The 22,317-nt window shown below is 51.8% G+C and overlaps 1 protein-coding gene across 2 annotated transcripts in view; it reads left to right on the top strand.

Annotated features, from left to right (window-relative positions):
* APCDD1 (APC down-regulated 1) overlaps positions 1 to 22,317 on the top strand; it is a 33,224-nt gene that overhangs the window by 4,734 nt on the left and 6,173 nt on the right. For both annotated transcript variants that reach the window (XM_040264617.1, XM_040264618.1), the window contains exons 2-3: positions 9,039 to 9,222; positions 12,395 to 12,926. In XM_040264617.1, the coding sequence (XP_040120551.1) occupies positions 9,039 to 9,222; positions 12,395 to 12,926 (716 nt within the window). The remainder of the gene's footprint in view (positions 1 to 9,038; positions 9,223 to 12,394; positions 12,927 to 22,317) is intronic.

Below are 22,317 nucleotides of genomic sequence, written 5' to 3'. Positions count from 1 at the left end.
CACATATACACCATGCACATATACACACACTGTACACAAACACATACACACCACACACACACCATACACATAGGTACCACACACATACACCATGTACACACCACGTACATACATACTGTGAAGACCCCACACACATACACACACAGTGCCCAAACACCACACACACATACCATGCACGCACACACACACCATGCACACACATACACACAGACACACAACATATACATAGTCGCACACACCTCACACACACACGACTGTGGCGTGCAGTCTGTGGTGGCAGCCATCAGCTCCAGGCCCAGCGGGTAGAACTGCCATCTGTGGTTCAACCCCAGCGTCTGGCCCGGACACCGAGGCCTTAGAAGAAAACGACTTAGAGAATTACCTCGTTTTCATCTGAAGTTAAATGAAAGCAGGAATTTGAAATCTTGACTTTATTGTGTTTCTCATAAAGGGAAAATGCTTTCAGATAAGAAAGTTTAAAGACTGGCAAAAGCAACTCTTTCAGCTTTGATCTCCAGAGACATGGAAATAAAAACAAGAGCATGGTGAGTGTAGGTGCCTGTCTGGAGTGAACTCCAGCTTTTGATCCAAAACATGGCAGCCGTGTGGGCGGTAGAGCAGCCTGCCGACCTCACGGCCCACTCCCCATCTCGAGGGCCCCCTTCATGGGCTGGGCGATGTCTTGGTGGAGTGATCACTTGCATGTCCCCTGTTGTCCCGTCGTCTCCCATGGATTTGTCTGCATCACAACACTCCACCCAGAGAGGCATCCTTGCTCTTGTGCAGGAGGGATGCAGGTCACATTGCATCCAGGACACAAAGGTGCATGGTGAGCGGGGATGGGCTTTCAGAGACCCGCTGCCCTGCAAAACCACCATTGTGCATGTCTTGATGTTATACGTACTTGGCTGTTTTGATATAATTTTTTTAAGCATTAAAGCACCTTTGCAGTGACTACCCAGGTCAGAGGTGAGTTCAGTCCCAAGTGTCCAAGTGTGCCTGGAAGTGTTTCCTTCCCAACTGATTTCTCACTTTATTGTGTGGATGGTGGTTTGGAGTGTTGGGTCCTCAGTCTAGATGGGCAGGTGAGAAGCTGCAGAGTATATCAAGGGGACTCAAATGTTTTAAATGTTACTGAGAACTTGGGGACGTGGCCACACACCATATTTCTCCCCATGTTTCTCTTCACGTGTCAGTGATGGGGCCGGCCTCGTATAATACAACCTTGCACCCAGTAGGCCTGCAGCCACCTGCTGAGGGGTGAAGGTTGGCTCTGAGTCACTACTCTGTCCCCCTTCACCTTCTGTCTGATCCTGTCAGTGGCCTGGCTCACTCTTCAAGAACACCATGGGTTCAGCAATCAGCGTGGGTGATGGAGAAATACTGCATTTGTCCTTGTTGAAGCCAGTGTTCAGGGGTGCTTACTGTGAGCAGAGCCTGGCGACTTGGAGGCTGTAAACAGTCACCTGGCCCCATGGGCCTTGAACTTAGGGCACAAATCCTTGGGTAAATGGTTAATCCTGTGTCTCCTCTCATTTGGGGAAATCTGGTGTTTTATTTGCTATCTCTGGGAGTTTTCACTCTGAACAGTAGACTGTCAATCATGGTAGAAGTAAAGGTCATTCTGGAGTCATTTAGGATCTCTGTTGTGAGTGATTTTGCGTGTGGGAATGAGTCGTTCTCGCACACACACATGCAGGAACACACATGCACGCACACACCCATGCATGTGAACACACCCTCCAGAGCTCCAGGAACTCATGTAGTTCTCTGCAAGAGGTCATCTATGAAGTTGTCCCCTAAGCCTTCAGGAATTAGTTTGTTTTCAGCAAGAGAACAGTCTCCTTTCAGGGTCCATGTTTTCCTCCCTCCTGTACTTGAAAGAAGCTGCCCCGTTGTCATAACCATTTGATCTGGGCCCAGGCCTGAGCCTTTTCTTCCAAGGAGTAAGGGTCTTTTAATTTCATGGCTGCAATCACCATCTGCAGTGATTTTGGAGCCTAAAAAAATAAAGTCTGACACTGTTTCCCCATCTATTTCCCATGAAGTGATGGGACCAGATGCCATCATCTTTGTTTTCTGAATGTTGAGCTTTAAGCCAACTTTTTCACTCTCCACTTTCACTTTCATCAAGAGGCTCTTTAGTTCCTCTTCACTTTCTGCCGTAAGGGTGGTGTCATCTGCATATCTGAGGTCATTGATATTTCTCCCGGCAATCTTGATTCCAGCCTGTGCTTCTTCCAGCCCAGCGTTTCTCATGATGTACTTTGCATATGAGTTAAATAAGCAGGGTGACAATATACAGCCTTGACGTACTCCTTTTCCTATTTGGAACCAGTCTGTTGGTCCATGTCCAGTTCTAACTGTTGCTTCCTGGCCTGCATACAGGTTTCTTAAGAGGCAGGTCTTTCCCATTCCCATTCCTCTAATTTTTAATTTGTACTGGGGCACAAAGGCACCTGTTCAATGACTGGCCAGAGTCACCTTGAAGCCTAGAAACAGCCCCTTTCTACCTGTGCTGGTGCTGTTTAATCTTTGAGATGCTCTTTTCCTTGTAGTCATTTGCAACAAAACTTAACGAATGAGACCCGATGAGCTAGTCTTCTCAACTTACCAAAACATCTAGACTCCTTAGTTCATCAAAACCTTGATGTTACTTGTGTGTGTATCATACATGTGTGTTTCCTCACGCATATGAGAAACACAGAGAGGGGGACCCTCTTGTGGCCTAAATAGGACTGTCACCTGCTCACCCATGACGGCTGCATCCAGAGCACCACCGACAGGCACTGCTGTTCCTAACAGTGACCTCACCGTGCACCGCCTTAAGAACCTGAGAGACCGTCATGTCAACTGCACTCAATGTTCAATGGCAGAATTGTCAACAACCAAACATGGCGATGGGGCTTCCCAGGTGGTGCTAGTGGTAAAGAACCCACCTGCCAATACAGGAGACTTAAGAGACTCAGGTTCGAATTGGGTTGGGAAGATCCTCTGGAGGAGGGAATGGAAACCCACTCCCAGCATTCTTGTCTGGGAAATCCCATGGACAGAGGAGCCTGGCGAGCTACAGTCCATAAGATCCCAAATAGTTGGACACAGCTGAAGCAACACACAGCACAGTACATGTGGTGATTAGCCAGTGCACTTCCAATTATACTGATGATCTAATCAAATGGAGGGTTTTGAAGTTATTATGTATGATAAGACATTCACTATTATAAACAATAAGTACACTCAGGTAGGAGCTGCTATCACAACCACCACCTTGGAGTTGGATGTCGATTTAAGCTGTTGAAGATGGGTGAAAGTGGACCCTTAAGTATTTTGCAAGAGTTTGTTTCCAGACTTAGTGCTGTGTTGGTAATACTCCTGGTTTCCTCTCTCTGTCCTTCCCTCCCTCTTTTCCTTTTTAAATACCTTCTTGGTGAGACCTCTCCCTACCACATGCCAGAGATGGTCTGCTTCATAATTGATCCTCCTGCTGCTCATCCCTCCAAAAAAGGGAAAAGCAGTCTTTCCCAAATGGAATCCTTACCCTGTGTTAGTTTGCTTAAAAGCTTTGGGTTCCTCTTCCCTGGGCCAGCCCACTCCATGCTCAAGATGACATACACAGGGCTCCGTCTTTGGCCACACCAGGGTCTATCCTCCATGAGGCCTCTCCACCCTTCCTCCTTGTGTTGGGCATGGGCTGCAAACTTCCTGGACCACATTCACTGTCTTCGGGACACAGCGGCCCCTCCAGGAACCCCCAAGGCTGAACTCAGAGCCTATTCCCCCTCACGAGCCCTTCCATAAGCCCTGGGGTCTGGTTTCTCCCCCAACTCTAGGATGTGCCTACAAAGTGAATGCCTGGCCTTCTGGAGCGTTTCTGATGGTGTGAATGAGTGAGTTGCTAGTTTCAGTCCCAAATTTGGAGCTGACACAGTCCTGGCAATGCAAGAAAATGGGGCCCTGGGTTGGCCAGAAGTCTAAGACTGGTCTTGGAGGGTATCCCATGGCTGATCCTGGGAAGGGAGTCCTGGGGTATAAGGAGTGTGGGGGGGTCCACATGGCCTCCCCTACAGCTGAATTAGGTGCCTCACGTGGCCTTTTCACTCCCAGCCGTTGATTGAATATTAGACGGAGCCTGGCTCAGATGCTAAAGAATCCACCTGCAACGCAGGAGACCTGGGTTCGATCCCTGCATTGAGAAGATCCCCTGGAGAAGGAAATGGCTACTCACTTCTGTATTCTTTTGTTTAAATTGAAGGATAATTGCTTTACAGAATTTTGTTGTTTTCTGTCAAACTGCAACATGAATTAGCCATAGGTATACATATATCTCCTCCCTCTTGAACCTCCCTCCCATCTCCCACCCCATCCCGCCCCTCTAGGTTGATACAGGGCCCCTGTTTGAGTTTCCTGAGACAGTCAGCAAATTCCCATTGGCTATCTATTTTACAAGTGGTAATGTGAATTTCCATGTTACTTTCTTCATACATCTCACCTTCTCCACCCCTCTCACCATAAGTCAGTTCTCCATGTCTGTTTCTTCATTGTGACACTCCAGTATTCTTGCCTGGAGAATCCCATTGACAGAGGAGCCCAGTGGGCTACAGTCCATGGGGTCGCAGAGTTGGACACAATTGAGTAACACTTTTCACTTTCACATGGGGCAGGTGTCCCCGACTCACACCAGGCAAGCTGGGTGAGTGTTGGCAACCCCCATCCAGAGCTGACCCTTAGAGACAGCTTCTCCTCCCACTTGATCCCTTCGGTTTTGCTTCCTAAGAACCATCAAGGTGATAGGTACTTTGAAGGAAAAAAATAAAAAGAGAATAAATTTCAGTCCCATTTCCCACCCTAAAGATTCATTCCCCACCTGGTGAGTAGCCCTGTGTCCCAGGGAGGAGTTGTCTATTGAGTCCTCAATCCTGCTGGCCTCCTGGGCAACACCTTGCCTGGCCCCCAGTGTGGCTCGTTGTCCAACAGGAGCAGCAGCAAGATGGAGACTGGTCTCTAGAAGCCCTTTGCCTGCTCTCTAATGATGTGCAATTGGTAGTTTGGGGATTTTCTTTCTTCCTTCCCTGGTTATAAAGCTGCCTGTGGGTACCCTCCCTGGGTGGCCCCTGCCTCCTGCACAACCACACAGTCCTGAGCACCATGTCCTCTTCCCTTGCCCCTGAACTGACCTCCTCCCCAGACCTGGCCAGCATCCACACTGGTCCTCGGACATCCAGCCCAGCGAGATCTTGAGAGTCTCCATGTTGGAAAAACTCAGCTTCATTCTTCTTTGTGCTTCTAGCCCCTATGCTGCACAGACTGGCAGCGCGTGGGCACTTGCTACGGTGAGTAGCTCTTGTCACCGGCCTCGGGCCCCCACGCTCCTCTCCATCTGGGTCACCAGTGAGTCGGCTGCTGGGAGCCCAGACCTCTGGGCACTCTGCCCATGCAGAGCTCAGAGCACACCAGGCTCAGGGGGACTCTCTCCATTATGGTAGCCATTCTGTTAGTTAGGAAGGGCTTTCTCAGGGCCTCTAAGAGCCTGATCATCATTTAAAATAAAAGCATGCATGCAGGCTAAGTCGTTTCAGCCTTGTCCAACTCTTGGCAACCCCATGGACTGTAGCCCATCAGCATCCTTGGGATTCTCCAGGCAAGAATACTGCAGTGGGTTACCATGCCCTCCTTCAAGGGATCTTCCTGACCCAGGGATTGAACCCACGTTTCCTGCGGCCCCTGAATTGCAGGTAGATTCTTGACCACTGAGCCACTGGGGAAGCCCTAAAATAATAGCAACTAACATCTAATAAGAACCATGTGCTACAGGAAACACTCTTGGCGAGTCCTGAGATGGACTCCAGGACCCCGCAGTACTGTCACCTCCTCCGTACAGGTGAGCGCACGGGAGCTTGTGGGGTCGAGTGATGGGTTGGTAGTCACGGTGCCGTCGTGTATGTCATTGGTTGTAGGACTGATATCTTTTCATAAATAAGGTCTTTACAGTGGGTGTGCATCTTCCAGTCGCCGTGAGCCTGTGGGTGGCAGTCATGCTGGGGACGTGGGTCTTCACCTGCATGAGCCTGGACCCAGCTGCCTGTACTGTCCTCACCTCACTTCCTCTCTGTGCGCTCTTGTTACTCTCCATCTGTGGCATAGTTGCCAATAGCTGGGTCCTGAAAATAGAGTGAAAGTTTGAGCCAGGTGTTAGAATTCACTTGTAAATTCCACTCTCAGTGCTGAGAACAAAAGTGAAAGTAAGTGAAAGTGAAGTCACTCAGACTCTTTGAGACCCCATGGACTGTAGCCCACCAGGCTTCTCCATCCATGGAATTTTCCAGCATGAGTACTGGAGTGGGTTGCCATTTCCTTCTCCAGGGGATCTTCCCAACCCAGGGATTGAACCCAGGTCTCCCGCATTCACCAGGGAAATCCACTCTCAGCACTGAGAACAAAATCAGGGTGGAAATCAGGCAGACCAGTAGTGTGGGTCGAGTGTTTATCTCAGAGTGAGGGTGGGAAGTAACTGCCCTTACATGTTTCCTCACTGAGAAACAGTTATGTGGAAGGGAAGATGCCCACGAAAAGACGAGGCTGTGTTTGAGCTTTGTTGTCAAGATCCTTGTAGAGCAGAGCCATTACTGTCCCGAGTGAAGCTTTGCAGCTGAAGGCTGGATCTCTCTGCAGAGATGAAGCAGTCAGAGGCCGTGCTCTGAGGGTGTCTGGGCACTGCTGTTAAGGCCTGTGTTGTCATTTAAATGCAAGTGCTTTTTGTCACTGGTAATAAAATAATGATGCATCTTAGCAATCACTGAAGTCTTGGTTTTGATGAAATCTGTCAAGTGGCTGATTTGGTTTCAGACCCAAGCAGCCCAGCTCCGGCATTTCACCCATATCCACTCCCTTCCAGCTTTCCTTAGCTTTACGGAAACACATTTGCAGAGTGTAAAGGGGTTTGTATAAATCAGTTTTAGAACAGAGCTTGGCTTGGTTGATCTGAGAGCATGGCATCTTGACTGAATGCTGAGTATCACATTTAAAAGAGAATCTTCCCCAGTTTCCAGTGTCTCATGACTTGAAGATTTGAAGTCTATTTTTTTAGCCACATAACAATTGCTCACACAATTGACTACTCAACAGATGGCAAGTTATACTGTATTATTTCTTTGTTTCATTCCCACCAGGGGACTCAGGAAGTGCTTCCTATTGTCTGGATGATCACGGCTCTTGGGGCTGGTGGAGGCACCCCCCTCCAGCCTCAAGTTCAGAGCCAACTGAGAGAGCTCCACACAGGTGCCAGACAAATGGGGACTAAAACCCTGGAATTGGGATAGATACCCCACCAGAAGACACAGTGCGGGTGGGTGTCCATGTAGGATTGCTAACAGGTCACCCCTGACCTTTCCAGACTTTCCTCCTTCTCAGAGCCACAGCTTACCTACTGAAGGCGCCTCACTGTGGGGCTGGCAGAGGGGCTAATCAAAGTGCATGTGTTTTTGAAAACAGGCTGGCTTTGCAAAGAGAAATAGCCAGGTTAGCAGGCTTGTGTCCTGCCTGTTTCCTTCTCCTCTCTGGGGAGGGTCGGGAATGGAGTACCCAGGACCATCACTACAGCAGAAGGGCCTTCACTGGGATGGAGTTCAAGGCCACAGGAAAGGGCTCCTTACTTAACAGCCCTAACCATTGGTGTCTACACCACCTGATGCAGATTTCTGAGTTTTAGCGTCACCACATTACCAGGTGGCACTACTGGCAAAGAACCCCCCTGCTGATGCTGGAGACATAAGAGACATGGGTTCGATCCCTGGGTTGGGGAGATCCCCTGGAGGAGGGCATGGCAACCCACTCCAGTATTTTTGCCTGGAGATCCCATGGATAGAGGAGCCTGGTGGGCTACAGTCCATGGGGTCGCAAAGAGTTGTGCACAGCTGAGCACACACACATGCACACGCTCTAACTCGGGTGTGATTCACATGGTTTGGCCAAACAGAGTTGGTGGTGACATAGCATTTAACATTTATTATGAAACGATTACCACAATCAGTTTTGTTAACACCCATCTTTTATTATTGTATGTTTGTCTAATAGTGGTTTTTTGGTTTTGTTTTTTGCTAACACAGTGCTGAATACCTAGTGGGTCCACAATAAAGACCCATAAGATCACGAGTTACTTCAGGAGTGACTCTCAGAAGGAACAGCAGGCTTTCAGAAAGACAGCTCCATCTGTTTTCATTGCTTTTTCCTGAACACACGGTGGTATGCACATTTTGGCCAACCTGGTCCACGTGTACTAAAGAGACGTTTTTTCCTAGGTCCCCTCTACCCTGGAAAACATTTGCAAGTGTTCAGTCTTCTTGTCAGTCACTCTTATTTTAAACCCTGTAACATATGTTTGTTTGTCACCAACTTTGAGTGGCAGCTTTGGAAAATCTCTGGGAGAAATGTCACCTCTGCCCCCGTGGAGGGCGAGTGGAGGACTGGCATCACCTTTAGAGGGTATCCACTTGGAGACCGATGAGCCCCAGATGCATGAGGTAGCGTGAGCAGAAGGGAGCCCCTATGGCGGGGTGTCTCCTGAGCTCCATGGGCCTCTCCCATCATCTCCTTTCACCCTTTTGCTGAGGCCACTGCTGTCTGTGTGTCACTGGCCTGTCCACCTTCCCGACCTCCCTTCCCACCATCCTTCCAGCCTTGTCTCCAGCCTCGGTGGCCCTGAGGCACGGGCTTCTCTCCCCTGCAGCCCTGCACAGCTGCTCCCAGAGGTATGGCTTTGTTGGCTGGTTCAGGAAACTAGCTTTGGGCTCTGGCTTTGCTAGGGACTCTTCAAGTGACATCATGGAAATCACATTCATTGTCTCCCCAGCTCCCATATTCTCAGCTGGGCAAGGATCTCCTGAGACCCTTTCCCACTGAGGCGTGTGAATTCCAGGAGAGTGAGAACAGCCACAGACCCGGCGTTTCCCACCTGGGGGGGCGTCCCTGCCTCGGGGAAGTTCCTCCGCCAGCCTCACGTCTCTAGGGCTCCACTGACACCTGCTTCCACGTTTCTGTTTCAGGGCTGGGAGAGGGCTCTGCTCTCCTTCATCCGGACAGCAGGACCCATCCCAGGTCCTTGGAGAAAAGCGCCTGGCGGGCCTTCAAGGAATCCCAGTGTCATCACATGCTCAAACACCTCCACAATGGAGCCAGGATCACCGTGCAGATGCCACCTGCCATTGAGGGCCACTGGGTGTCCACTGGGTAAGCGGCTGGGTGCGAGGGCCCAGCAAGTGCACTTCTTAGGGTTTCTCAGGCTCACAGAGACTTTCTAGAACCCACAGTGACCCTGGGGTTGTCTGAGTTCTCACTCAGAGCCAAGCGACTCTTGGAAGCCTGGGTTGATGAAGAAACAGAGCTCGGTCTTGCAGAAATCTTAGCCTGTGCAGTGGGGATATGGTGCCACTGGGAAGCCACCTGGGAGTGAAAGCGTCCTTGTTTACTGAACCTGAGGACCACTCGTGTATGAAAAGAAACCATTAGCAAGTGAAATTAGCAAGGAGTCTGTGTTTCACCAACCCTGAAACATGACGTGCAAGCTTCTGATGGTCTAAATAGTCTAGTGGTATTCTGGTAAGTTGATATTCAGCTTCAGAGGCTGAGAATACGTTAAAAGGGACCCACACCGCCTGGACCAGCCAGGGCACAGCTCTTGGCTTCTTTTCCAGGCTGTGGAGCTAAGATTTATCCGGGTTTGAGCTCTGGCTTATCTTCCATTAGAGCTTTTAAAAATAGCCCAGAGGCAGACCTGTAGTCTTCACCCTACCCATTAAATTGTTGCAAATTCACATGGCTAACTAGGCTAAGGAATAGTGGGATCTGATGCCTTCTGTGCAGACCCTGCCCAGGTGTCTCAGGGAGGGTTCACAGGCATCCGGAGAAGAGAGAAAAAAAACAAGACAAGGAAGACCCAGAGGTTTTTTCTTTTTCCTCCTAAAAATGGGGTTTCTCAGAATAACCTCCTCATCAGTATTGGCACAATCTTAACGCAGTGTACTTTTAAATAATTTATCATTTTGTTCAACAAATACTTCTGAAGTGCACAAATGTTTACTGCGCCTGAGCACAGTTCTAGATTTTGTGTGTAGCAGGGAGTCAAACAGACACGTCTTCAGGAATTTCACAAATAAACACACAAAGAAGTGTTAGGAGGAGGGAAAAAAAACAACAGGTGCTCCAGGAGAATTTCAGGGCCCCTATTTTAGGACAGGCTGGGGTGGGAAGGCCTACCAAGATGAGGACACTTGAGCTGAGATGTCCTTGGCCGAGCAAGACTGGGAACAGCTCTTGCTGTGGGTCAAGCAGAGGCTGGACTAAAGAAGCACCATGGTGGCCCTTGTGCCTGGGGTGAGGGCGGGACAGCCCCCAGCAGGCCAAGGAGGAGGCTAAGCTGGCTCCCCCTGCAGGCCAAGTCTCTGTGAGTTTGGCTTTTAATGTAAGAGAACTGGGGATGCCATTGAAGAGATTTCAGCAAGGGCCCTGCTAACAGCCTGATGCAGTATGACTGAAGGGTGCTCTGGCTCAAGGGGATGGTGGAGTGACTGGGGATAGTAGGGTTTTCGACCTCCTTAATCAATAGAAGTCAATCAGAGGCTGGACAAGAAATTCAGGCCAGGCTTTACTGGGGCCCCTGCTGCAGCAGAGGGGAGCAAAAAGAAGTAATAGATTGCCTTGCTTGCCCAGGTGGCTCAGTGGCAAAGCATCTGCTGGCCAACACAGGACACTTGGGTTCGATCCCTGGGTTGGGAAGATCCCCTGGAGGAGGAAATGGCAACCCCTCCCAGTACTCTTGCCTGGGACATCCCATGGACATCCCATGGCAGGCTACACCCCATGGAGTCACAAGAGTCAGACACGACTTAGCGGCTAAACAAGGATAACAGCAACCCCCCAAGGGAAGGGCGAGCTTGTTGCTTACTCGGGATGAGGGTAGGGGGTGTGTCCAGGGGTTGGCAGATGGGATGGCTTAGGTGGTCTGCCCACCCCTTAAGTGGTGTTCAGTGCAGGGGGTACACACAGTCCCCTGCTTTTGCTCCCAGCTCTTCAGAAGGCAGTGGGATTTCTGGTCTTTCTGTATCTTGTTGTCCATAATTTGCCCAACTGCACATGCACACAGTTATTTTTAGTCTCATAGTTTCTGTGTATCCATTGCTAGAGGAGAGGTGTGTCCAAGTGCAGGCACAGCAGCCAAGGGTCCTGGGTCCCAGCCCATCTCAACTTGGGGATGACCAATTAAAAAGCTGGAGACTAGTTCCAGCTGGAGATGGCTGAGGGCTGGGTGAGGGGAGTCAGAGTCGGGGGGCTGATGGAGAAGCAAGTGGATGCGAACTCAGAACTGGATCAGCAGATTCTCAAGTGAGATGAGATGTGAGAAGTCAGTGGCTGCTAAGTCGCTTCAGTCATGTCCGACTCTGTGTGACCCCATAGACGGCAGCCCACCAAGCTCCCCCATCCCTAGGATTCTCCAGGCAAGAATACTGGAGTGGGTTGCCATTTCCTTCTCCAAAGCATGAAAGTGAAAAGTGAAAGTGAAGTCGCTCAGTTGTGTCTGACTCTCAGTGAGAAGTCAGTGGTGCTCTTGTCTAAACCATGGCAGCAGACATGAATGCCTGCTTACACGGAAGGACTCCTCTCTCCCTGGGGGATGGGGGGAATGTGGGTTTCCTCTTCCTCTGTCACAGAGACAGATGCTCAGAGGACCACTGGGTGCCGTACGTCCACTCAGCACCTGCTGGCAGGTGAAGGTCTCTCCCCAGCGAATGGTACCTGCTTCCAGTAATGCTCCATTGTGTCTGACTCTTTGTGGACTGCAGCCCCCGGTCCGTGGGATTTTCCAGGCAAGAATACTGGAGTGGGTTGCCATTTCCTCCTCCTCTTCCTGACCCAGGGATCAGTCTCACATCTCCTGCGTCTCCTGCACTGCAGGTGGATTCTCTCCGACTCAGCCATGGAGAAGCCCTGATGCCCATCCCCCAGTTTGTAAACTAACAGTAATCTTGAGAACCACTGGCCTTTGGGATGTCGGCTTCACAGCTTGATTTAGCCACACACGGCTCAAACCAGATTTACCATACCTACTAGGTTTACATATAAATAATAGACACAAGTAGGTTAAAGGCCAAGACTGGTGAGAGGAATGTCCCAAGGTTACCAAGACTAGGATCTGGCTAGAGGTGATGAGTGGACAGATTCTCTGGCCAGCCCATTGACTGCCAGCTGTGAGGTGTGGGGTTGCACCCCTGTGATGACCTCCCCCGCTTAATGTGCTCCCAGGCTCCCTCCATTTCTCTGTGGCTGTGAGGTGAGGGCTCGGGCCCCTGTGATGCCCCCTCCTGTGGCTGCGGGCTCACTGGGTCTCTGCCCCACTTGCCTGCAGCTGTGAGGTGCGGTCGGGCCCCGAGTTCATCACCAGGTCCTACCGATTCTACCACAACAACACGTTCAAGGCCCACCAGTTCTACTATGGCGGCAACCGCTGCACCAGCCCCACCTACACGCTGGTGGTCCGCGGCAAGATCCGCCTGCGCCAGGCCTCCTGGATCATCCGCGGCGGCACCGAGGCTGACTACCAGCTGCACCGCGTGCAGGTCGTGTGCCACTCAGAGGCGGTGGCCGAGCGGCTGGGGCAGCTGGTCAACCGCACGTGCCCCGGCTTCGTGCCTGCCGGGGGCGCCTGGGTGCAGGACGTGCCCTACGACCTGTGGCGGGAGGAGGGCGGGCGCGAGTGCACGCGGGCCGTGAACTTCGCCATGCACGAGCTGCAGCTGGTGCGCGTGGAGAAGCAGCACCTGCCGCACAGCCTGGACCGCCTGGTGGAGGAGCTCTTCCTCGGGGACGTGCACACCGACACCGCCCAGAGGATGTTCTACCGGCCGTCCAGTTATCAGCCGCCGCTGCAGAACGCCAAGGTATGGCGCCGCCTGGCCGGATGTGGGGGGCGGAGCTAGGGGGTCACCGCAACACCGATGGGCTGGGCGGTTCAGTGATCAGCCGCTGCTACAGAAGGCCAATCCCTGGATGTGGGGGGTTAGGGGGGGAGGGGAGTGGCGGGCTGCATCATGGAGGGACTGGGGGGTTCCAGCTACCAGCCGCCCCAGAAGAACACCAAGGAACCCTGACCCCCACTGTGCCCCAGATGTTGGGGGGGCTCTGTCACAGAGGGACCACTGGGGGTGATGGGACGGGAGGGCCGCAGGCCAGGGGACACGAACCTGGGTCAGGGCACCTGGGGGCTCACCTCCAGCTCTGTGATGGGGCCTGGTTTTCCCATCTGATGAGGGTGATGGTCCTGGGTTGGTGGCTCAGAAGGGCCTTGGTGGCCATCCTTGAAAATTTCTAAGTCTTCTTTCTGTCCTGACCCTCTGGGAGCTTCTTCTATGAGTCCGAGAGGAAAGCTTGCAGGAAATGGAGAGGGGTTATGATCTTAGCACCTGGGAAGACAGAGGGGCAGCCAGGTGGGGATCCCCTGGCCCTAGAAGTGGGCATAGGGGTAGGGACTGTGGACCCTTAGAGCCTCCTGCTCTGTCTCCACAACAACCCTGTGAGGCCTCCACGACCACCCTCTTAGCAGAAGAGCAAGCAGCGGAGGTGTGAGGGGTGGTCTCCTGCCCAGGGTCACTGGTTAGTGACTTTCAGAGTCAGAGCTTGAACACAGATCTTTCCCAAGACTCCACCCTCTCCTGGTTGGACTGAGTGAGACCTAAGTCACTGTGATGCTGGGGAGGATGTGATGGGAACAATGAAAATCTTGATTGCTGACCCCCTAATTACACTTGGATTCACCAGGCACTTCCTTCCCACAGGCTGAGTCTGTGTCTTTAGTAACAGGATGGTTTCTGCCACAGAATTTGGGGAGGCAGGCAGGGGGCCTGAGTTGGAGGGGTGGGGCAGAGAACACCTCCCCTCCCCCTGCATCAGACCAGCTTTTCTGGAATCCTTTTTAGAACAGCAGCTCTTCAGTCTCAGGGCTTGTCTGACTTTTGCTTGGTGGTTTATTTGTTGGATTTTTATTTTTCTGTTTTTTTTTTTTTTTAATTAAACTGGGGGAAAATTAGGCTTCCCTGGTGGCTCAGCTGGTAAAGAATCCACCTGCAATGTGGGAGACCTGGGTTCAATCCCTGGATTGGGAAGATCCCCTGGAGAAGGGAATGGCTACCCACTCCAGTATTCTGGCCTGGAGAATTCCATGGACTGTATAGTCCACGGGGTCACAAAGAGTCGGGCACGACTGAGTGACTTTCATTTTCTTGCTTTACAATGTTGTGTTGGTTTCTCATCCGGTTTGTTCTCTACCCTCTGAGGGCGCTTATGCCTGGTGAGGATACCGCATGGTATTGCCCCCCACCAGACTGCAGTTGTTTTCTTTCTGTGACTGCGAGCTAGTGCCATGAAAGTTGGGAAAGTCACCTTTGTGATGACTGTGGGACATCTGCGAGGAGGCCAGCCTGGAGATGCTGCTTCCTCTGGGTGCGTGTCTCGGGGACAACCCCTCCTTGGGCTCCAAGCAGACCCAGCTCAGGTCCGTGTGCTGTGCCCTGCAAGTTCCTGGGCTATCTGGAGCAAGGATGGGACAGAGTCATGTGGGAGAGGGTGGCCCACCTGCCCCCAGGACCCCAGGCGCCCTCACAGAGAGAGGGCAGGAAGGGGCTCTGACTGCTCCGCAGCTGATGGAGGGGCCCCAGGCCCGGCTCCTGGGAAGTGAAAGGATGTCATAGGACCTCTGCGGGAGGCTGCCACATCCAGACACTGTGGCTCCTCTCCAGACTCCTGGTGTCGAGACACTGTGGGAAGGGGCTTTGCAGACATGCACTTGGTGTCCTCTGAGCCCAGTCGAGCTGACATTCACATTGTCTCTGGGAGTGAGTGTGTCACTGGCGAGGATGGCAGCTCTTCCGGAAATTCCGCAGGAGCCAGAGTCCCGACCTGGCCTGGCTGAGCCTATGAGAGGATCGCCTGGGAGCAGAGCCTTTATTCCTGCTTATGGTCCAGCGAGGATGCTAGTGAGCAGGATGGTCAGGGGCCAGGAAGGAGAGGGAGGCCAGACGGAGGCCCCCTTCCCGAGAGAGGCCACAGATAGCCTGGACCTGACCTGGGGCTGTGTGTGCACATCATGGGGTCCAGGCCCTGCTTCCTCACCTGAGGACGCCCACATGGGCTCTTTGATCTCCTGCGCTCTCCTTACACCTGGAAAAGCAGGGAATGCCTGCACCCAGCTCTCTCTTCCCACCTCTGTCTCTGCCTCTTCTCAATGCTCTGTGGCTCTTAGAACAAAGTTAAAGGGTAAATCCTTGCTCCTGAGCTGGTGGCTCCAGCGAGGCACCGCCATTCCTGTGCTCACTGGGCTGACTTCCCTCACCAAGCCCCGCCATCTGTTGGGAGAGCCAGGCTCATACCCCAGCTCCTGGAGCACACACATCTCGGAAGTGAGTCATGACATGTCAGTGTGGGGACGGAGGGTGGCAGCTATGAGGCTGACCTTCTTAGGATTTTCATAAAAAAGGTCGAGGCTTTGTTTTCTGACAACGTTGGACAGACTGCAGAATATGTGGACCTTGGAGATGGAGCCAGTCCCAGGGTCCAGGCCTCCCGGGGTCACCAGCTGCGGCCTTGACAGTGTTTTTCTGACCTCTGGAACTAAATCTTCTCTGTAAAGAAGCAGAATTGATGGGGTTGACATGCAGAGCACCGTCAGGCACTGGGAGAGGCCGCCCACCTGGCCTGCAGCAAGGAGCCCTCGGGACAGGTGGCTCCTGCAGGGAGGGTGGCCAAGGAGGGCCGCCAAGCGATGACGAGGCTGTAAGGTGGCTCCTCCTGTTTTCTCTTCCCTTCTCTGCGGGGAATGTTTCCCCAGATGCTTAAGAAGGTAAGGTGAATTCGCTCAGTCGTGTCCGACTCTTTGCGACCCCGTGGACTGTAATCTACCAGGCTTCTCCGTCCATGGGATTCTCCAGGCAAGAATACTGGAGTGGATTGCCATTTCCTTCTCCAGGGGATCTTCCCGACCCAGGGATCGAACCCAGGTCTCCCGCATTGGAGGCAGACGCTTTACCCTCAGAGCCACCAGGGAAGAAAACCCCAAGCCACGATCCCTTTCCTCCTTAAAGAAACGCTAAGGGTGGAGAAAGTCTTGGACCATAGAGATTACCTAGGACACACTGTTTTGTTGTTTGTTTTGTTTCAAAGGAAGGTATTTAACAGTGTGAAGAGTGTGATATCGTTTGTAAAACTAGCAACAGAAGAAGAAGGTAGGCTGACCGGGGACCTGGTGTTTCTGCAATGTAGGAACAAGGAGGAGGGGACAGTACAGCCAGGGACAGACATGCCGAGATCTTAGGCTATCCAAACTCATTACCACACTCAAAACAAATTCTAAAAAGGCAGGACTCCGAGGCTCGGAGGAGCGCGGTGGCCACAGATGAAGTGGTGGCGGGGCTGGGCGGACGCAGGCCAGTGTCCAGGGCCTGGGCTGTGCTCTCTGCGGAGGCCGGCCCGGCCCCGTTGCTTGGGGAGCTGAAAAGGCTCGTTCTTCTCCTGTTGTCCCTGGCGTGTGCGTCTGGGCCCGCCGCTAGCGAGTGGTCAGGAAGTGTTGCTATCCCTCCCCAGGCAGGCCAAGAGAGCGGGTCAATGGGCTCGGCCTCCGGGGCCTCTCCAAAGCCCTAGGTGCTGCCTGCCCACCGGCTCCCGCAGGCCCGCCCTCCCACCGCCTGGGAAAGGAGGGGCTAGAGGTGCTTCCGGACAGACCACAGGCCCAGCCGCCCCCCATCTGAACCCTTCACCTCCCCTAATCGCCAGTCCTTAGAGACCTGGCTGAAAATTAGCTTAAATGCCAAATTGAGTTTAAAACCACTCGTTTCAGCCCCTCTGGAAACAGGACACCGTGTAAAAATAGAAAATTTAAATCAGCTTGTTTTTCTTAGCTTTATACAACTTTGCTGTGAGGTTCAGAGCCCTCGGCAAATACGCGATGTTTGAAGAGACTCAGGTGAGCCTCCTGGGAGGATTCTTCCGGATGAAGTTGGCTACTTTTCATTAAAAAGAAAAACAGGACCCCCTAAAGTAACCCTGAAAGAAGAGGCTCGGCCTGAGTCGAGTTCAGCTTCAGGGCACGTTCCCCTCTGCCTGGATTCCTGTGCCGCAGAGGGTTAGCCAGGCGCCTTCTTTCCTCGGCAGAATCAAAAGTGATTAGAGCAAAGATTGCCGGGGCTGGAAACACCAGGGCCTCAGGATCAAGCTTGCGAGCAAACAGAATTGGGCTTTTTCCAAAACCCTAGGCCGGTGAGGCCACAGCATCGTAAATCAGAGAGGTGTCTGCAAACCAGATCACTCTCCCCAGCCACGTGCCTGAGGTATTTGGCCTGGAATGTGATGGCGGGGCTGCCCGGCAAGGAAGAAACCCAGCAGCATGTTTTTGGGCTGCCTGCACCCTGGGAAGAAGCAGGGGTTCCCGTGTGCTTTCTGTCCTGCATTCTCTGAAGACCTCTGGGCTTGAACAGCCATTTGTCTGGAGGGAGCTTATCTTTCCAAGGCTCTTCAGGGCATGTGAGAAATACAGGTTTACTGTGACATCTGTGACATCCCAGGGACCTTGGACCACGTGGCCGTGGACAGCAGGTGTTCTGCCCAGCTCTGGGAGGCGGGTCTGTGGCAGGAAGGGTCTCTCCTTAGGCCTGTGGTTGGTGTGACTCTCGGTGGGGCGTGAGTGGGTGTCACAGGTGCACTGGTAAAAGGATCCAGAAGCTCACAGAGGAATCCAAGTCCCTGCTCTTTTCTGCCAGTGCAGGGAAAGGAGAGGGGTTTGCGGAGGTGATGGGAGTTGGAAGAGGTAGTCGAGGACGGGGCATTCAAGGAGTCAAGACTGAGACAGTGTCAGAAGCTGGCTTACCTTCAGGATGCTGCTGTAAAGAACCGTGACCCTGCCCCTGGGGCTGGGTGCTGCCCAGTGGTGATGGGATCAGCTGATGGGCTCTGGATTCTGGAGGGCTTGCTCAGGTGGACACCCCGGGGCCAAGAAATGCGTTATCACACAACGCCCACGCCGCATGGCTGCTGGCCTCCACTGTGTCTGCAGAAACTTTTTTTTTTTTCCTTGATTCCTGAGTGCAAGATTGCTTTATTCAGGGAGTCAGCAGACCAGGAAGTTGTTGTTGTCAGGGACCATGCACGCAGTAAGCATTTCATCCCTTAAAAGGCCAGGAGGCTGGGAGGACAGCATGAGCTCCCGGGTGCAGGAAGTCAACTGTTGGGAGGTCCGGGGTGAGTCCTGGCATTCAGGGTGTTGGCCAAGCTGCAGGGAGAGGACGGGGCAGGGGTCAGACATGGGGGCTACTGCCTCCATGGCAAACTTGACTATGAAGATGAGTCGCTTTCAGTTCTTTAAATGCTCTAGGACACAACCAAGTAAACGTTAATTCAGGGTTCCTTCTGAAACCTCCCCTACAGTCATCTGTATTGAAGAGCCAGCCGTCTTTCAAGGATCTTTCTATCCGGCTGTTGGGTCTGGGCGCAGTGTGTCTGCAACAGCAAGCTGGAGGCAGGATTCTCTCTTGTGTGATTTACAGGAAAGGTCCTTGGGAGCTCATTGCTCAGACTCTAAACCTCCTAGAAAATTGTTTCTAGGAAATTCAATGCCCCATCCTACCTCCAGGACGCAGTGTTCCCTCGACTCTGCTCCGGAAGCGTCCGGCAGCCACACACAGGACTGAGGAGCAGCCGAGGCTCTCTCGCCGTCTCCCATTGTCCTTCCAGCTGGGCACCTCCCTGGTGCCTGCATCACAGCTACGGGGTTGCTGGGCAGCATCTTTGTGTGGCTGAGTCCTCTTCCCTCAGCACCCGTGTCAGCTCTTGCCCTGCGGTAACCAGGCTGAGTGGGGTCTGAGCGCTGCTCCGGCCTGGCCAGACAGACTGCCAGCCTCCAGGGGTGGGGAGTGGGGCCTAAGGCTTCAGTTACAGACACCCAACCCATTTCTTGCTGCAGGTCACTCCTCATGTTGAAACTCTCTTCCCCCTTAGTCATCGTGAAAGCCTGCTATTTAAGAAAAGCATCTGGGGGACTTCCCTGATAGTCCAATAGTTAAGAATCCACCTTGCAATGCAGGGGACACACATTTGATCCCTGGTTGGGGAACTAAGATCCTACATGCCACAGAGCAGCTAAGCCTGCCTGCCGCAACTAGAGAGTCCTGTGCTGCAAGGAAGGATCCCAAGTGCCGTGACTAAGACCCGACCCAGCCAAATAAATAAATTTTTTTTTTTTTAAAAAGAAAAGCATCTTGGAAAAGAGAAATTTTACACCTGGGGCAGTATCTCAGCCTTAATTTCTGCTTCCCCATGGTTGTTCCAAAAGGTCTTTTGAGTTTTATTCAAGTGAAAGTGAAAGTCGCTCAGTCTTGTCCAACTCCTTGCAATCCCATGGACCTCCCACCAGGCTTCTCTTTTCCATGAAATTCTCCAGGCAAGAATACTGGAGTGGGTTGCCACTACCTTCTTCAGGGGATCTACCCGACCCAGGGATCGAACCTCGAACCTGGGTCTCCTGCGTTGCAGGCAGATTCTTTACCATCTGAGCCACCGGGGAAGTCCAATATTCAAGCCAAGGATGGTGGTAAAAAAATTAACAGCACAATTAACAGCACAGATCAGAACTTTTTAAAAAATCCTGTCCACAAGACAGAAAGTTGTTCCCTTTATCCAACCATGACTGAAACTGTCCCCTTGTTGACAGTGTCCATCAAGAGGCCAGAAATCCCACACTCATTTGTGACATTTGGTTTCTTAATACCAACTGAAAGAGTTGTTTAAAATAGTGACTAGTCAACTCAACAACAACAATAATAAAAGAAACCCAATTTAAAAATGAGTAAGGGGAGTTCCCTGGGAGTCCAGTGGTTAGGATTTCAGGCTTCCACTGCCAGGGCCCGGGTTCAGTCCCTGGATGGGGAGCTGAGATTCCGCAAGCCATGTGGCACAGCCACAGAAGATGTACAAATTAGCCCATAAGTGCATGAAAGATACTCAGCATTTTTAATCTTAGGGAAATGCAGATTGGAACTGCAGTGGGTGACCACCTTCTCACCTATTAGGATGGCTGTTACCAAGAAAGGAGAAAGTAGCAGTTGGTGAGGATATAGAGAAATGGGGACCTTTGTGAGAAGGTACGATGTGCAGCTGCTGTGGAAAACAGTATGGCAGGTCCTCAAAACGTTAAACAGAGTTATTGTTGTTGTTCAGTCTCTCAGTCATGTGCGACTCTGCGACCCCATGACTCTGCCCACCAGACTCCTCTGTCCATGGGATTCTACAGGCAAGGATACTGGGGTGGGTTGCAATGTCCTCCTCCAGAGGATCTTCCCAACCCAGGGATCAAACCCGTGTCTCCTGCATTGGCAGGCAGATTCTTTACCACTGAGCCACCAGGGAAGCCCAAAGACAGAATTCCAATCCAGCAATCGCATGTATTGACCCTAAAGAATTGAAGGCAAGGTCTGAGGTATATTGGACAGCCACGTTCACAGAAGAATTGTTCACTGAACAAGGGAAAGCAGTGCAGATGTCCACCGGCAGATGATGGCTCAACCAAATGTGCACGCACACCGTGGAGGACCACTCAGCCTTAGGAAGGAGATTCTGACACAGGCTGACATGTGAATGAACCTTGAGGACATTGTGTTAAATAAGCCAGTTACGAGAAGGACTTCCAATGAAGGAGACGTAAGAGACATGGGTTTAATCCCTGAATTTGGAAGATCCCCCGGAGGAGGGCATGGCAACCCACTCCAGTATTCTTGCCTGGAGAATCCCATGGACAGAGGAACCTGGCGGGTTACAATCCATAGGGTCGCACAGAGACAGACATGACTGAAGCGACTTAAGATGCATGAAGTCAAGTAACTAGTTTACAAATTTGGCAAGATCAATACCCAAGGGCCAGCTTTCTCCCACTCCCTCCCGGCTAATGGATGACCAGCTTCTCCAAAACTACCTAGCCTGCCTTTCTCTGCTGCCAACCAGAAATGGTTCAGTCAGGACCCTCACTCACATGTAGGGACCAGAGTTCAGCCAAGTCCTCATCTCGGAGTTTAGGACCTCTGCCCTGTCGTTCTTAAAGAAAAACACCAGACACCACTGTGCTGGGCATGGACCAGCCTGGGCCCCACAGTAGTGCCCCCTCCTCTGAGCTGGTTCCTTTTCTGAAGAGCAGTTGATCCCTCGTGTCATCGGAGCAGCTCTTATAAGAACGAAGACCCCTTGTTCCCACCCCATCCACCCAGTCTAGGAATTCTGGGCACTTCCTGAATGGTATTGGTGTTTGAGGAAACAAACAGATCTTTTCAGGGATTGAGGCTCGTGTCTTCCTAGAATGGCCAGAAATGAAGTGGTCACAAGTGATGTTTTTAAATTCCCAGACAGCAAACCAAATGGTGGAAGCAGGAGCAAGTGGAGGCTGGGTCAGCCTGTCGGGACCTGCAGTGCATGTGAGCTGCGTAGGATCTGGCTCTTAGGCAGGAGTTGGGGAGCAGTCAGCAGGCTGCCAGCTGGCGAGCTCCCAGGGGAGTAGCCAAGCAGTCGCTCCTGTGTGTGTTTTGGAAGCAGCCTAGTGTGTGCTCTCAGAGGGTTCTCTCTTTCCAGGGTGTCTCTCCCACTTGGCATGGTTGCTAATAGGCACCAGCATCAGAACATTTATGAAATCTCAGAGACTTGAGTCTGAGTACTGGGCTGGTTTCACTCAGATATTGTGGACTGGGATGGGGGAGCAGGGATAGCAGGTATAGTTTGATCAAGGTGCTGCTCACAATAACAGTAGCCATTAGAGGGCTAACTTCCTGGATGCGGGAGCTCATACGATGTTACAGGCATTATATTAGCTTTCCATCTCAGACTTTGTGTATCAGAACCCCCTTTTGGGGTAAAAAAAATTTGAAATCTTCACTTCCTAGTAATTTACAAGAAAATACGTCATGGCAAAATTACTGAATTCAGTGATGCTTTCTTTCAACTAAATTTATCTTTTTCATCCTATCATGCATTTGAAAGATTGTAGCATATATAGCAGGAGACATGTTATTTGTTTGGTCTTCCTACCAAGGGCCATGCACGCACACAGCCCCAACTTGCCGAAACTCCTTTATGCAGCAATTCTCAGAGTGCAGAGTGGGACCTGTCTTAATCTGTGCTCATTTCCTACAGCATTTATGCAGGTGTAACAGTCCTCATTTTATGTGTGGGGACGCTGACATGGAGATGATTGGTGACTTTTCTACAGTCCTTATGTGTGGGGACGCTGACATGGAGATTGGTGACTTT

The sequence above is a fragment of the Oryx dammah genome, unplaced genomic scaffold (assembly GCF_014754425.2).
Source record: "Oryx dammah isolate SB20612 unplaced genomic scaffold, SCBI_Odam_1.1 HiC_scaffold_22, whole genome shotgun sequence".
In the NCBI taxonomy this organism is placed as follows: Eukaryota; Metazoa; Chordata; class Mammalia; order Artiodactyla; family Bovidae; genus Oryx; species Oryx dammah.
This window is presented reverse-complemented; position numbering and strand designations above follow the sequence as displayed.